The sequence below is a fragment of the Dipteris shenzhenensis genome, chromosome 1, assembly GCF_047967505.1.
Source record: "Dipteris shenzhenensis isolate YYH24624 ecotype China chromosome 1, Dip_SZ_1.0, whole genome shotgun sequence".
NCBI lineage: Eukaryota > Viridiplantae > Streptophyta > Polypodiopsida > Gleicheniales > Dipteridaceae > Dipteris > Dipteris shenzhenensis.
The window spans coordinates 67864957-67879901 of NC_141596.1; the positions used below are offsets into that span (position 1 = coordinate 67864957).

General features: G+C 44.9%; 1 protein-coding gene across 2 annotated transcripts in view; it reads left to right on the forward strand.

Moving 5' to 3' along the window:
- Positions 1-13945, forward strand: part of LOC147906266 (syntaxin-32-like) — a 104989-nt gene extending 91044 nt beyond the window's left edge. For both annotated transcript variants that reach the window (XM_087383881.1, XM_087383873.1), the window contains exon 6: positions 13597-13945. In XM_087383881.1, coding sequence (XP_087240007.1) covers positions 13597-13756 — 160 coding nt within the window. In that variant the 3' untranslated portion in view covers positions 13757-13945. The remainder of the gene's footprint in view (positions 1-13596) is intronic.
- The last annotated feature ends 1000 nt before the right edge of the window (positions 13946-14945 follow it).

Here is a 14945-nt window from a genome sequence, read left to right on the forward strand (position 1 = left end):
GTTATCCGCATTCCCTGCATAGTCTGAATCTGTAAAACCATGCACCAATGCATCCTGCCTACCATAGCATATGCACAAGTCTTTGGTACCCTTGAGATACCTCAAGACACCTTTCACTGCTTCCCAATGCCGCTTGCCTGGATTTGCCATATACCTGCTGATGACTCCCACCGCAAAAGCAATATCCGGACGAGTGGCAACCATGGCATACATCAAAGATCCAACTGCAGATGCATAAGGAACCTTGGCCATTTCAGCCTTATCATCATCTGATCTGGGGCTGTCCTTACTGCTGAGTTTTAAATGTGGAGGCAACGGGGTACTAATGGACTTCCCCCCCTCCATTTTAAACCTCTGCAGTACTTTGTCAATATACTCTTTCTGTGACAGAAACAAAAGTCCCTTGGACCTGTCACGAGTAATACGCATGCCAAGAATATGATTTGCATCACCCAAGTCTTTCATGTCAAAAGACTTATGCAGTTGTTTCTTCAAAGCACTAATCTCATGCTGAGATTTACTGGCAATAAGCATGTCATCCACATATAGAATGAGTAGCATCAAACTGCCATCCTTTGCCCGTTTGGTGTACAAGCAATGATCGGTCTCACACCTATGATACCCTTGGGACTGCATGAAGGCATCAAACTTCTTGTACCGTTCCCTTGGCGCCTGCTTGAGTCCATACAAGCTCCTCTTGAGCTTACACACAAGCTGTTCTTTCCCTTTAACAGCATATCCCTCTGGCTGACTCATATAGATCTCATCATGTAGATCTTCGTGAAGAAAAGCAGTCTTCACATCCATCTGACATAAATCCATGTCCTCATGAGCAACAAGAGCTAACACTGCTCTCAAAGTAGTCATCTTGACTACCGGGGAAAAAATCTCATCAAAGTCAATGCCCTTCTCCTGCTTAAATCCCTTGGCAACCAATCTGGCCTTATACCGAGGTAAAGCATTTGAATCCACTTTGACTTTGTAAACCCACTTGCATGGCAAAACCTTTCTGCCCGTAGGTAGCTGCACCAAGTCCCATGTATCATTCTGAAGTAGGGAGTCCATTTCTGACTGCATGGCTTTCTCCCACTTCTTTTTCTCTGCTCTTCCCATAGCTTCCTTGAAGCTGGAAGGCTCACCACAATCTGTCAGCATGATAAAATCAGCCACATTATTGGCTCCTGGAACAAACCTGGCAGGAGGCCGTTGTGCACGGGTGCTCCTCCTAACAAAATGTTCCGGATTAGGCTGCTGTCCAGCCTGTTCTTCATGCATGACGGGTGGCTGTACCACCATATCTGGCTGTGCTACAGCCCCATCTGTTTGCACATCCAGTGGTGCATCACTGGCAAAATTATCTGGCTGATTTTCAGCCTGTATACCCTCTTGAACAGGGTGATCTGCAGCAGGCTGCTGTTGCATATGAATGGGCATTCTTTGCTGTCCAACATCATCATAAATAACCCTCCTGTATTCCACAGGTTGCACGGGTTCCTTGTGTACACTATCTTCTTTAAAGATGACATCATTGCTGCGTATAATCTTCCGTTTAACGGGATCCCATAACCTGTACCCCATTTCACCTTCGTCACCATAACCCATAAAGATGCATCTGATAGACTTTGGATCCAGTTTGGTGCGTAGATCTTTGCGTACATGAGCAAAGCACTCGCAGCCAAATACACGTAAGTGCTTATATAAGGGTGGCTTGCCAGACCACACCTCCTCTGGCACTTTCAACTCCAAAGCCTTATTTGGTGACCTGTTAATAATGTGAACTGCTGTTTGCACGGCTTCTGCCCAAAAGCCATGGGGTAATGCAGCATAAGACAACATACATCGAACCTTTTCTTGAACAGTTCGATTCATCCGCTCACTTGCACCATTTTGAGATGCATTATGAGGGGCTGTGAGTTCCTGTTTGATGCCCTTAGCTTGGCAAAACTGCACAAAAGCATGTGATACATACTCACCCCCATTATCGGATCTGAGGCATTTCAGCCTACGACCTGTCCGATTCTCAACCTGAGCGACAAACTTCTTGAAAGCATCTAAGGCATCTCCCTTATGCTTCAAGAAATAGACCCACACCTTACGTGTGGCATCATCAATGAAAGTAATAAAATATTTTGCACCCCCTAGTGATAACTGTGGCATCTCACACAAATCAGTGTGCACTAGATCAAGTGGTGCTCTATTCTGGGGAGGTCTCCTCTTATGAGGAGTCACAGAATGCTTGCCAAAAATACAATGATCACAAGTAGGCAAATCTGAAAAAGAGAGAGGCGGCAGATAACCCAAACGTGACAGTTCTTGCATTCCTTTAACAGACATGTGTGCCAACCGGCTATGCCACAATGAAACCTTTGGCAGCTCGGTTATGGCAACAACATGATTACCCACACTGGAAACATAAAGAGGGTACAAGGTATCACTTTTAAAACCCTCAGCCACTACAGTCTGGCCATCAGTAATCACCCATTTGGAATCCCCAAATGTGGTGTGGTAACCACTGTCATCCAATAAGCCAGTGCTAATCAGATTTTTCTTGATTTGCGGCACATGGCGAACACCATCAAGCATAAATGACTGTCCATCAGGAAATACTATCTGTATACTGCCAATCCCTGCAATCTGACATGCATAGTTGTTCCCAAGATGAACAACTCCATGAGTACCTGTGTAGGAAGTAAACCACTCCCTATGAGGAGTAACATGAAAAGAAGCACCTGAATCCAAGAGCCAGGTGTGCATGTCATGGCCATCAATAACCAAAGCATGTGCTATTACAGCAGAAGAGCATAAAACATCATGTATGTCACTGTCACTGTCCTCTGCTGCAACATTCACTGCATCCAAGTCATCTGCCTTGGCCTTGCCTTTGCCTTTGCTTGCATTTCCTGCATCCTTTGTTTCAGCCTTCTTGGCTTTCTGATCCCGTATGAACTTGAAGCACTTCGACTTCACATGTCCCTTCTTGCCACAATAAAAGCATTCAATGTCCTTTTTGCCACGAGACTGACTGCGGGATTTGGACTTACTAGCAGATCTCCCCTTCTGCTGAGTCCTGCCTCTGTCCTGTACCTGCAAAGCATTTGAAGACTTGCTGCCCGCATTATTCTTCCTGCTCATCTCCTCCATAAGGAGAGAGCTCTCTACATCAGCATAAATAAGAGTGGCATTTGAGTTTGACAGGGTGGTCTTGAAAGTGTCCCAACTCTCAGGGAGGGTACACAGCAAGAAAGTAGCCTTGAACTCCTCATCAAGGTTCAACCCCTGTGCAATCAGCTGTGTAAAGATAGCATTGAACTCACTCAAGTGTGAGGTCATAGCTGTACCTTCCTTCATGCGAAGATCGACCAGCTTCTTCAGCCAATAAACCTTACTGGCTGAGCTCTTTTGGGCATACGATTCTTCTGGTCTTTGCCATAGACCATAAGAGGTCTTTTCAGCCTGTACATTGAACACAAGAGTGTCTAAAATAGTGAGCATGATAGCTGCCCTCGCGGACAAATCAAGCTCTTCCCAGTCATCAGCTGCCATATCAGATGGCTTGACACCCTTCACCCTTATGGGCTTAGCAATCTTCTTTAACAGAAGTACATTCAAGCACTGTTCTGCCCATAATGCATAGTTGTGTGCTCCTTCCAGTTTCTTTATGTTCAGAATTGAAGAATCACCTCCCCCTGATGCCATATCAGATGAGGAAAGTACCTGATTCCCTGGAAGTAAAAAAGGCTAAATAAAAGTTCTGATTTCTCAGAAAAAACCTGCTCTATTCTAGAGCCAGAAGCACTTTCAATGGTGCTGTTTTTTACTGTCAGTAAAATCTGCAGCAAAACAGTAAATGACCCTGCAAATACTGTACTTTCTGACAAACTGTTCTGACTCAAAGAGGCATAAAAAACAGTAATTTCAGACTGCTGCTGCTGCTCAACAAGTGCTTAACAGTGCACAATCATCTGACAAAAAACCACCAACACTGCTGCAAACACTGCTGTACTGACTGTACTGATCACTTCTCCCACCTCAGATGAGGTCTTGCACTGAGTTAAATTGCAGAAACCACTTGACTAACACCCCAAAAAAAAACAGTAAATGATCCTTCAGCCTGTCACAAAACCTGCAACAGTAAATGGGATAAATCCCAAGCAATCACCCTTATACCAAGGGGAGAAAATTCATCTGAAGATCTTTGTCGGTAACCCAAGTGCTATCAAACAAAGTCTGGGCAAAAGCCCCCTTGATCTGACACCTGAATCAAGTGGAGAACACCTCAACACTGAGGTAGCATGCAATATGAAATCTCTCTGACACTTGTACCTGACAATGTGCAATGCATAGACTGTCCTTGTGTACTCAGTAACAACACAAATCACAAAGTACAGACACCAAGAAGAAAATCTTTTGAGCACTGTCAACGATGGGCAGTTAGGGACCGAGTAAACTCGATGCGCCCTGACCAAGCGTGGCTCAACTGAGATTTTCAAAGTGTGTACAAAGAATGTGACCTGCAACAAATGTCACCAAATGCACTGCGGAAATAAAGCAAATGTGTGCTCCCTGGCTACACACTGCCTCAAGGCATATACTGCAAACACATCGAGGCAAAAGCCCTTTGAAATGGTCACCCAAAACTGAGAATTGCACTCAGTAAATGCATAGAAGCTTCTGCAAAACAAGCATCTGACCTTCCTGAATGACAAGTAACTGCACAAACACCACCACTGTGGCACAAGTCACCTCAAGCGTGAGTGACACGAGAGTACCTGATGTATCTCAACAAATGCACAGTATACTGCTAGAATGCTTCAGGAATATTCCTCTTCCAATCAGAAAATCTGCTGTACTTCTGTCCCTGCAGAGTACCTGTGTACTATCGGTGCACGCTTCCCCCAAAAAAAGAGTCGAGTTTTTGCAGCAAAAAAAAACTTGCTGTACTTCTGTCCCTGCAGATGAGGCGTCTGTACAGTTGTACGGCAGTCCATACGACTGTACGGACAGTCCGTACGACTGCCTCGAAGCAACTGCGCAGCGTCGCCCTTGGAGTAGCGCGACGCCCGAAAAAACCAGCTGCTGTACAGCTCTAGCAGCTACTGTGCAGCTGCCTGATGCAGCTCCGCTCTGAAGCTGCGAAATGCGCCGCCTGCGCTGCCGCCCTGGAGCTGCCCACGAAATGCGCCGCCCTAGCTGCGAAATGCGCCGCCCTAGCAGCCTGCGAAAAGGAAAAACGCCGTCGCTGTACCGTCGACCTGTCTAGATCTGTCCGTACGGTCGTACGGACGACGTACGGCCGTACGGATCGGTCCGTACGGAACGGATTTGGTAGGCAGATGAGGCTAGGGAGAGGAGGTGTGGCTAGGGAGAGGCTCTGATACCAGTTGAGAGGAGGAGAGCCAGTGGAAGAGAGCAAGAGAGTAAGAGTAAGAGAGTGAGACTCTAGTGCGGGTGTGAAGTGAGAGTGAGCCACACCACAAAACTCACTTATGTTTTATTAGGATTAGGTTTACCCTATCTTTTAAACAAGGGTTGGCAATGTGCCTTTACCCCAACAAGGGTGTCACCAGCCATCAGGGCAGGTCACTGACAGTCTTGTTTTCAGCATTAAGCACCCATCGCTGGGTGTGAGCAAATTCTGCTTCAGAGGCCTGTTCGGCTTCTTTTGAGGCATAGCTGCCTTTTACTGAAGGCATGGATGGCCTTGATAGCTATGTCCTGCAGTCATGTAGTTATAGTTCTGTCCCGGTGGACATGCAGATCTGACCCTGGTGAAGTTTATGTCCATGTTTAGGTTTAACGGTTTTTATGATTGCTAGCTGTGGTGCTACCTAAGAAGTATTAGTTTGGGGTAGAGGATATGTTCTAAACAAGAAGTCTTTGCTTGGATGTAGAGAATTTGGGCTACTTTCCGATGAGCCTTTCCTTCAGTGCAAGCCATAATCATCACCTAGTCATGTGTGTGTGTGTGTGTGTGTGTGTGTGAAAGCAAATGAGGGACAGTCTCTGATGGAGCTTGACACCGTAAGCATGTGGATGGTGCAATGTGACGTTTGGCAAGTGTGATTCCCACTGACAATGTGCCGGTCATGCATCTCCAAAGAAAAAGTCTTTGTTTTAAAGGCATTTTACACCTCCATAATATTCAAAGATTCTTCCACCACCAAGAAAGGGGCTGCCTGATATGCCACAGAGTATTAGCATATTGATGTATCCATGGGGCAGGTTGAAGAAGCTTGTAGGCTTTGATGGAGGTCAAAACAGGCAGAGGAATAGGATGAGAGCATGTAGCAGAGGGGTGCAATTGCCAATCCATAAGCCTATCTGTGTCAGCCACAGGAGGAATAGGTAGAAAAGGATGCAAGAGATCAGCAATTTTCTTCCATATCAACCTATGATGCATTCCCAATGCATAAGAGGCAGTGGCCTGAGGAAAAGATAAGACATAGCCCTGATCATCTACCACATCATTGATGTATCTAATTCCCAATTTCATGAGATTATATGCCCGAACAGGTTCCTGTAAAGCAAGTGGAATGTCAAAGATGGCACTCCAATGAATACTTTCTTTTCATTGAGTTTGTCCCCGAGCGATTATCAGGAGCCCATTTGACCTTAGAAAGTACTTGTTTCCAGTCCAGTATCAGAGCAGTAGAGAAAGGGCAGCCAGGAATCTTCCCTACAAATCTCCCAATGACAACCTCCCAATGATCAGTAGTCCAATGGCCATAAGCAGATGTCCTCATGTTGACACACATGGATGCTATCATACAAGTCCATGGCTGTTGTTGACGGAAAAAAGTGTGGAGCATAGGCGCCTTCCTTGCAAGTACATGATATCTGATATTGAGAACATTAAGACCTCCATGCATCCTAGGAGAGCACACCATTTCCATCTTCAGCAGTCTCAATGCTTTCACAGCAGTTTTTGTCCTCCATAACAGCTCCATAGCTTGAGACATAAAGGCTGAAATATCCCTAGAGCAAAGCCAGAAAGAACTGAACATAAGACATTACAATAGACTGTACTATTCTGAGCCTGACATGAAGTGGCCAAGTAGAAAATTTCCAATATTCCAATTTATGTTGAAGTCTTTGGAAGATCCATTTTAGCTGCTGCTTCCTAGTGATATGCCATCCTATAGGATATCCCAAATGCCTGACTACATCTGTAGAATGCACTACCTGACCTGGCCAGAGAATAGAATGCCAGTCACATTGTTTCAGGGGAAGCAATTGGGATTTGTCAAAGTTGACATGCAATCCCGCTGCTAATCCATACAATGATAATGTGGTCATAAGCATGCGGACTTCCCGGGGAGAGTTCTGTGGCATAAAGAAGGAATCATCAGCATATGCCTGTGCCAAAAAAGATGCAGCCCCAGGGATTTTAAGACCAGTCATCTGTCCTGTGTTTGTAAGATGATCAAGATACATCAAGAGGGGATGGGTCGCAATGGCATAGAAGAGAGCACTAAGGGGGCAGCCCTGTCTGACTGATCTACCCAATGTCCATGACCGAGATAGATGACTCCCGAGAATGCACTGAGAGGTAGAGCCAGAATAAAGCCAATAAATTGCATTTGCTATCTTGGGACCAAAGCCCAACTTTATCATGGTTTGAGAGATAAAATCCCATTGAACAGTGTCAAATGCCTTAGTGATATCTACCTGCAATATGAGCACATCTTGATTCGAGTACTTAGCGTATTCAATTGCAATCAATGCATTGGAGATATTGTCATGGATTTGTCTTCGTGGCACAAACGCATACTGATGAGGATGAAGGCACTGCCCGTCTTCTCGGAACCTCCTTGGGAAAATTTCAGATCTTCGCCTCCGTTTTCCGAGTCACAGATTTGGGAAACTTTTTTGGTTATTTGGCAGATTTAGGAGGTCTTTATCTCAATACTCACTATTTCTCTCATGGGTGAGATATTGGGCTCTTTGGACAATCTGGGATGAGCATAATTTGGCATACTTGGGCCGCCAGATTCACAAGTCATATGAGTCTTTCAGAGCCTCATTGCGGCAATCTTTATATGATGCCTGCCATGAGGGTGATACACATGCTTCTTGCATAGAGCTTTTCTTTTTATGCTTCTGATCTTTGGGATACTCTCCATTTTGGAGACTTCCCATTTTGTAAAGTTATGAGAATATAAATACAATGCACTGGATTTTACTAAAAAAAAAGTGTGTGTGTGTGTGTGAGAGAGAGAGAGAGAGAGAGAGAGAGAGAGAGAGATTAACGTCTGCAGGAGGCCTCGCGGGCCTATGCGACAAAGAACCTATGAGATAAAGAACAAAACCAAAGGATAACTCATACAAGCCACTACGGGCTGAAGCAAAGGGCTCACCAAGGTCCTTGCCAAGTGCTGAAGTGCTAGTCTAGTAACAACAAAAGCAGAAAATAGCATCAGGTACTCAAGGGTAATGCTCGGAGTACATGCCCAGGTTCCATGTATCCAGGTGCCGTGGTGGCTCTCTGGTGAGATACGAAGAGCTCTCGTATCTATGTCTGTCGGGGTGGCAGAGGGCATGGTCTCCTCGATTGCTTTATGTATCTCTGTGTCGTCGCATCTCCATCAAGTAGAGTCCAACAGAGACCTGGTCAGAAAAGTGGATCAGCCGTGTAAGTGGGCCAAAGCCATGCCTATCTGGAAGAGGCAGTTGTAATGTCCCCGAATCTCATAGTAGATAGGGCAAAGAAGATGTTCCTCTGTCTCGACCACTCCCATCGTGCACAGTCTGCAGATCTGCTGCTCTCTGGGTATGTCTGCCGCTCTCCTTATCTCAATCCCCAGCTGATACTCGCAAATGTCCTATGGCAATCCTCATTGCATGCGAGACTCTCCTATCCTCAAGTTACTGGGGTCTGCTGACGATGAGACCATACTCCGATATCCTCAAGAAGTGGTCATGGTAGGACTGAGTCTTAGTAGGGAGCTCCTGATCTCCCCCCAAGTCAGGGACGTGTATCACTGGAGGGGGTCCAACGGAATGGTACGGTTGATTTCATCTTGTGGGATCAGCTCGGGTGGTGCATCCATGCTATACTGAAAGGGAGGAAGTCTATCCATTTGGATCCCGTGGCTACCCAACCATGTGGAGACATGTGCATACCATGTTGTATCAATGCCGCTCTCTGCCAAGGGTCTAGACGACACTAGTGCTAGTCTCGGTAGTCTCCTAGAGGGTAGGGCGAAAACTCTATGGAGGAATGTCACTCTCTAAAAAATGGCATTAATCTGGAGAGGGGTCATGATGAACTCTGCCTGTATGATCTAGTGAGAGACCCAGGGCTTGCTGCGAATCATCCTAGACCCCATAATGATGTGTAGCCTCTCAAATCTCTTCCACTATAACTACTGAAAGATCACATCCCCAGAAGGGCGCTGCATACATAGCTGTCGGCCTCACTAGCGTGTCGAAAGGCGAGCCCTTCGTCGGTAGATCCTGGAAATGTGCGTGAAAGCACTGCCTCTCCAATCGGGCTGCCCTCGTGTGTGTCGTGCTCTGGCTGCATGAGTCATATGAGAGAGAGAGAGAGAGAGAGAGAGAGAGAGAGAGAGAGAAGTAGAAGTAGAAGTAGAGTCTATTAATGTCCTCGGGGGGCCAAAAATGACCCGTCTCAATACAATGTAAAATAGAGTCTCCTCAAGGAGAGGGGTCAGGAGTCTATGAGTTCCTGCCGCCAGGTAAAAAGACGAGTGACAAAAGATCCCAATGCTGTCGGAGAGGCAGTAGAGAGATTTGATCTCAGCTGAGTGGAGTCCTCCAGTACTGGTAGTCCTCCCTGATATGTGCATATTGGTGGCACTTATATTGGTGGCACTGTAGAGCCACATGTGCCTCTGTCTCAATTGTCTGCATGTCACAAAGGGTACAGACTCTAGCATGTCTAGGCTGATGCATCCAAGCTCCCTTCTCAATTGCAAATGTATGAGATCTGGTACGAAACCTGGCTATGTTTCTGCGATATAGAAGGGGGATAGGTGTGCTAATATAAGGCTAAGCATGAGTCTCTATGGACATGTATGTAGACCAACATGTGGGATTTATGTTGTCTTGGTAATATTCCAGCTTTACCTTCTTTTCACTTGTCAGCCAGTGAGTTTGCAAAGTGCTCAGTAAAGACAGTTGAAACTCTTGCATGGTGACCTTTTCAGGCGGCATGGTCAAATATGCTTCCACTTTCCATCTGCTAAACCATTTTCTTATGTTGGCTGTACATCCTGTACAGATGATCTTACTTTTGTGGTTCTTTTGAAGCTTTGTGCTGGCATTCCATGCTTTATGAGGCAACCTATTAGGTTGCATTTGCTGCACCTCTATTAGGTATTGCATAACCCTGATTAGTGCATGAAATTCAATCGGCCTCCTTCCCATTTCCAACAGAAGTATTGAGTATGGAGTAGTGGGTTTGACACCAAGGTGTCACCGTAAGAAAGCCTTTTGCATTTTCTCAATATCATTCCATGTAGAGGCTGAAATATTGCCTTCCCATACTTCCACTCCATATAACACTGTCATACTACATATGCATCAAACAATACATTTTGAATTTTCCAGTTCCTGGTGTCAGTGTGCCTGTAGTCATTCTCAAACTGGTAGTACTTCCCCCAGCCAGTGTCCATCCTTGTGTGTATACATTGCCACCATCTGTGATCTGCCGGGATATCAACCCCGAAGTATTTGAAGGTGCTGACATACTCAATAATTTGTCCATCAAAGGTGATCTCAGGGGGATGCTCTGGCTGATTGGTATAGACTGCCATCATCTTTGTTTTTCTGACATTTACTTGCAGCCCACTTTCCCTACGGAATGTCTTGAGCACTTGTAAAAGTTTGTGCATAGAGTCCGAATTGTATGCAAAAAGAACTACATCATCTGCGTATAGCAACAATAGCACTGTCCATAGTCCCAATTGCGGTCCTTGCAACCCTTCCTCTGTTGCAAATTCATTGATGAGTTCTTCCAGTTGATCAATGCATATTCCAAACAAGGTAGGTGATAGAGGGCAGCCTTGCTTCACTCCCATATTACTCTCAAATACATTGGACATACCCTGTGCTTGATTGAGTCGGCATAATACCTTTTCATAGATACGAGAGATGCCTACTCTCAAGGCCAATGGGACTCCTATTGCTTGCATTCTCTTCCATAGTCCTCCTCTTGGAACTGTGTCAAATGCTTTCTTGAAATCCACAAAGCAACAAAATAAAGTGCGTCCTCTCAATCTGCACTCATCCATGAGGACTCTCAAGGTAGAGAGAGATGATATGATATGATTGTATTAACGTCCTCGTGAGACCCTTTAGGATCTATGGGACAGTGATCACTATCAACAAGTAGTGATTGTTTACATGCATTGAAAGAAAATAGCATAAATGTGCTATGCAGTGAATACTTGTTGTGCTAGCATGTGTGCTAGACCAAGTTCTTTGTTGCGATATTCTAAAATTTCCTTTATGTAGTTGCCTAGCTCTTTGGCTGGCCACTCCAGTAGGTTCTATTGCCCCCATAACATTCTCTGATTTGCTCATATGCTGGACATGTTAGGAGTACATGCTGCTCATTTTCTACTTCTCCTGCGGGGCAGATTTTACATACTCTTTCCTCTCTTGGTACCCTGGGTCTTGCCCATCTTCCCCTCTCCACCTCGAGATTATGTGAGCTGGTTCTGATTTTACAGATTAAATGTCTTTTAAATATTGATATGTCTTCCCCGAGGTATTTCTGCATTCCATAGCTGTCCATCGGATTGATTTCCTGCTTATGAAACTGCATTTTTGCTCTCGGTTCTTGTCATAGCTTCTGTAGCATTCTCTACGTCACTAACTCCCTGATTTCACATGCATCTTCGGGGATGTCAGCAGCGGTTATACCCCATAATTTCATCCATTTCAGCCCCTCTTTGTGCCATCCAGTGATTCGCGTAGCTTCCATTGTTTTGTGTGGTATCCTATTGGTGTCCATCTTTCCAACTTTGTTGAGGTATGCCATGAATTGGCACAATGCCTCTCCTTCGAGAGGTATCATACCTGTCTCAGCCAACAAGATGGGGTACGGTGTTTGTGCCTTCACCCCTAACTCCCCTATGAGAAATCGTTTATGCAAAGTCTCAGGCCCTGGAGAGCCCAGGTGCCCAGGCTGGACACCCGTAAAGGACCACTGTTTGTAGGAGCATGGTATACAAAAACTTTCTCATTTCCCAGTTCCACGAGTGTGCCTTTCTGCACTTGTTTTGGAAGCTATATAAAGCTTTCAAACCTCCTAGGATTCTTCTTTCCACACGTGCATTCCACTTTAAGTGTCTGCAAATCCCAGCCCCAAATATTTGTATGTAGTGACACTGTCCAGAGGCTCTCCCTCTAAAGTGAAATCAACCTGTTTATTCCGAGTCCCAATCACCATCACTTTTGTCTTGGATATGTTGACTTGCATTCCAGAGTGTTTGCAGAATTTTCCCAGTGTATCCAAATGTGTTTGCATCTCTTTCTTGCTTTTTGCGACATCATCTGCGTAAATAAGCAATAAGAGGGCATAGCCTACAATCTAGACACCTTCGCCGCTGTGTGTTCTCATCCACTCTTCCAATTCATCGATGAACAGACCAAAAAGAGTTGGTGAGAGGGGGCAGCCTTGCTTGACTCCTATGTCACTGCTTATGATGACTTTTCCTTCAGAGCATGAGCCATCTACAGGTGGTTGCGCTAATTCAGCTACTTTCTCATATAACCTGTATGTGGCTTCTCTGATTTCTTGAGGGACTCCGAGCTTTTCCAGTCTTTCCCATAGCTTTTTTCTTGGAACTGTGTCAAAGGCTTGCAACAGTAGACTACTTCTTTCTTTTTCTTGACCCCCTCCGTTGCAGCCCGTATGACCACCAAGTGGTCTATTGTCGAATGTTTAGGACGAAACCCTGCCTGGGATGGTGCCCTGGCTCCTTGCTCTTCCGCCGATTTGCTGAGTTTTTGCTCAATTATTGTGCCATATAACCTGGCCATTAGGCTACTCACCATGATGGTGCGGTAGTTTTTGGCCACTTTGCTGTCCCCGCTCTTATGGATTGGTACGATCCTGCTAAGCTGCCATTCCTTGGGAAAGCCTTCTTCTAGGGCTCGATTCTTGATTGTAGTGAGCATTTTCTTTGTCTTCTCACCCCCCCATTTCAGCATTTCAGCCAGTCAGAGAGAGAGAGAGAGAGAGAGAGTCAGGAGAGAGAGAGACGTGGGGGCGCAGTTTGTCTTTTGATGCTGTTTGGCCCTGCTTTCTACTATGATCATTGGTTATTTCTTTCTGTCACCTGTGTGGAGTTTCCTTCCTCATGCCAGTTCCAGCATTGGGTGTTATATCAAGAAGCAGTAGCTTATTTGCTTTATGCATTATAAGAAAGATGCTGGAGTGTCTGCATTTAATTGGAGAGGTGAAATGGTGATGGCATAAGTCAAGGCAGCGGAAGTCTAACTGCTGATTCAAAGAGTTGTTTCTTCTAAAGATATCTAGATATATTGCGAGTCTCTTGAAGATAGCCTTTTCAATTCTGACAATAATTCCACTCTGATCAGAGGATTGTTACTCTTCTGTTACAGAATAGATGACAATATGGATGATACTCTGGCCAATTTGGAAGGAGCACAAGGAAATTTGTTGAAGTATATGCATGGTGTGTCATCCAATAGGTGGCTTATACTAAAAATATTTTTTGTTTTGATCACCTTTCTTCTAATATTTATTATTTTCATTTTTTAAAAGCATGAAGGTAGTGTATAATTGTGTGCCTTACAAAATTTGGTTCAACTGTTGTTGCCTTTGATTTTAATACTTTAGTCTAGGGTTAGGCCCCATGCAACTGTCATCAAGTGCTAAACAAATTTGACATTGCCATAAAAACAAACTTGGTAGAACCCATTTCGTGTCATGATAGGTGTAAAAACTATCCGGGACTTTGATCTTGATTGAGATTTTTAACTCAGCTTTGCTACATCTTGGCTGTAAATTTCCTTCAAAAGCAGAATAGGTGGCCATAAGCTTAGGGTTTTGTACGTAATTTGTAGTAGTGTGATTCTGAGGATTTTCCATGTTGGCAACAGCTAAATCCCTTGGATAGACTACTAGAAATGGTTCTTTTAAAATCAGTTTAAAAACAAGAATTAAAAGACTTTCATTTGAAAAACCTCAGAGTGCACATTGAAAAGTCGTTCGCTTTGTAGATCCAAGAGTGGAGTGAACCTTTGGGAAATTTGTTTTGTAGATTATTTTTATCGTTCTCAATCTTTAGTCCTTTCCATCAATCAACCCGTTTTGCTCCTCTCCATCACACTGTCGCTTCTTTCCATCATTCAACTACTCTATTCTATTCTTTTTGTTTTATTGATCTTTGAGAGATTGCATTCATGTCTCCATCCGAGCAATTCTATGGTTAGCCTCTCCATTGCACATATTCCACTTTCCTCTTCGTCCTTGCTCCACTCCCTATAGCTCAGCCTTTCTATTGCTCAACACTTCGTCCATCCTCTCTTGGTTGTTAAACTCTCTCTCTCTCTCTCTCTCTCTCTCTCTCTCTCTCTCTCCATCGTGACTTTCCTTACACGCCTCTCCGTCACAACCCTCCTTGCCGAGGTCCCTAATCTCCTATTGCTTCCTCCCCGCCTCAAGATCCCTCAACACTTCTCGACCCTCACACTAGTAGCTTCCTCCCTCCATGCCTCTCCATTGTGATCTAGCCTTGTCGCTCCATTGTGACAGGTTCTTGATTTTCCATCACGACTTGTTCTACCGCCTTCCATCATGACTTGCTTTTGCTATCACGACCGGCTCCTCCACACTGTTCGCCTCTCCTTCCTTTTGAAGAGAACCCTTTTAGGGCTGTTTGCAATGCCTCACAATCAACACCTCATTTTCCTTGTTTGCATTTCCATTCGCCTCCTCACTCCTTGTT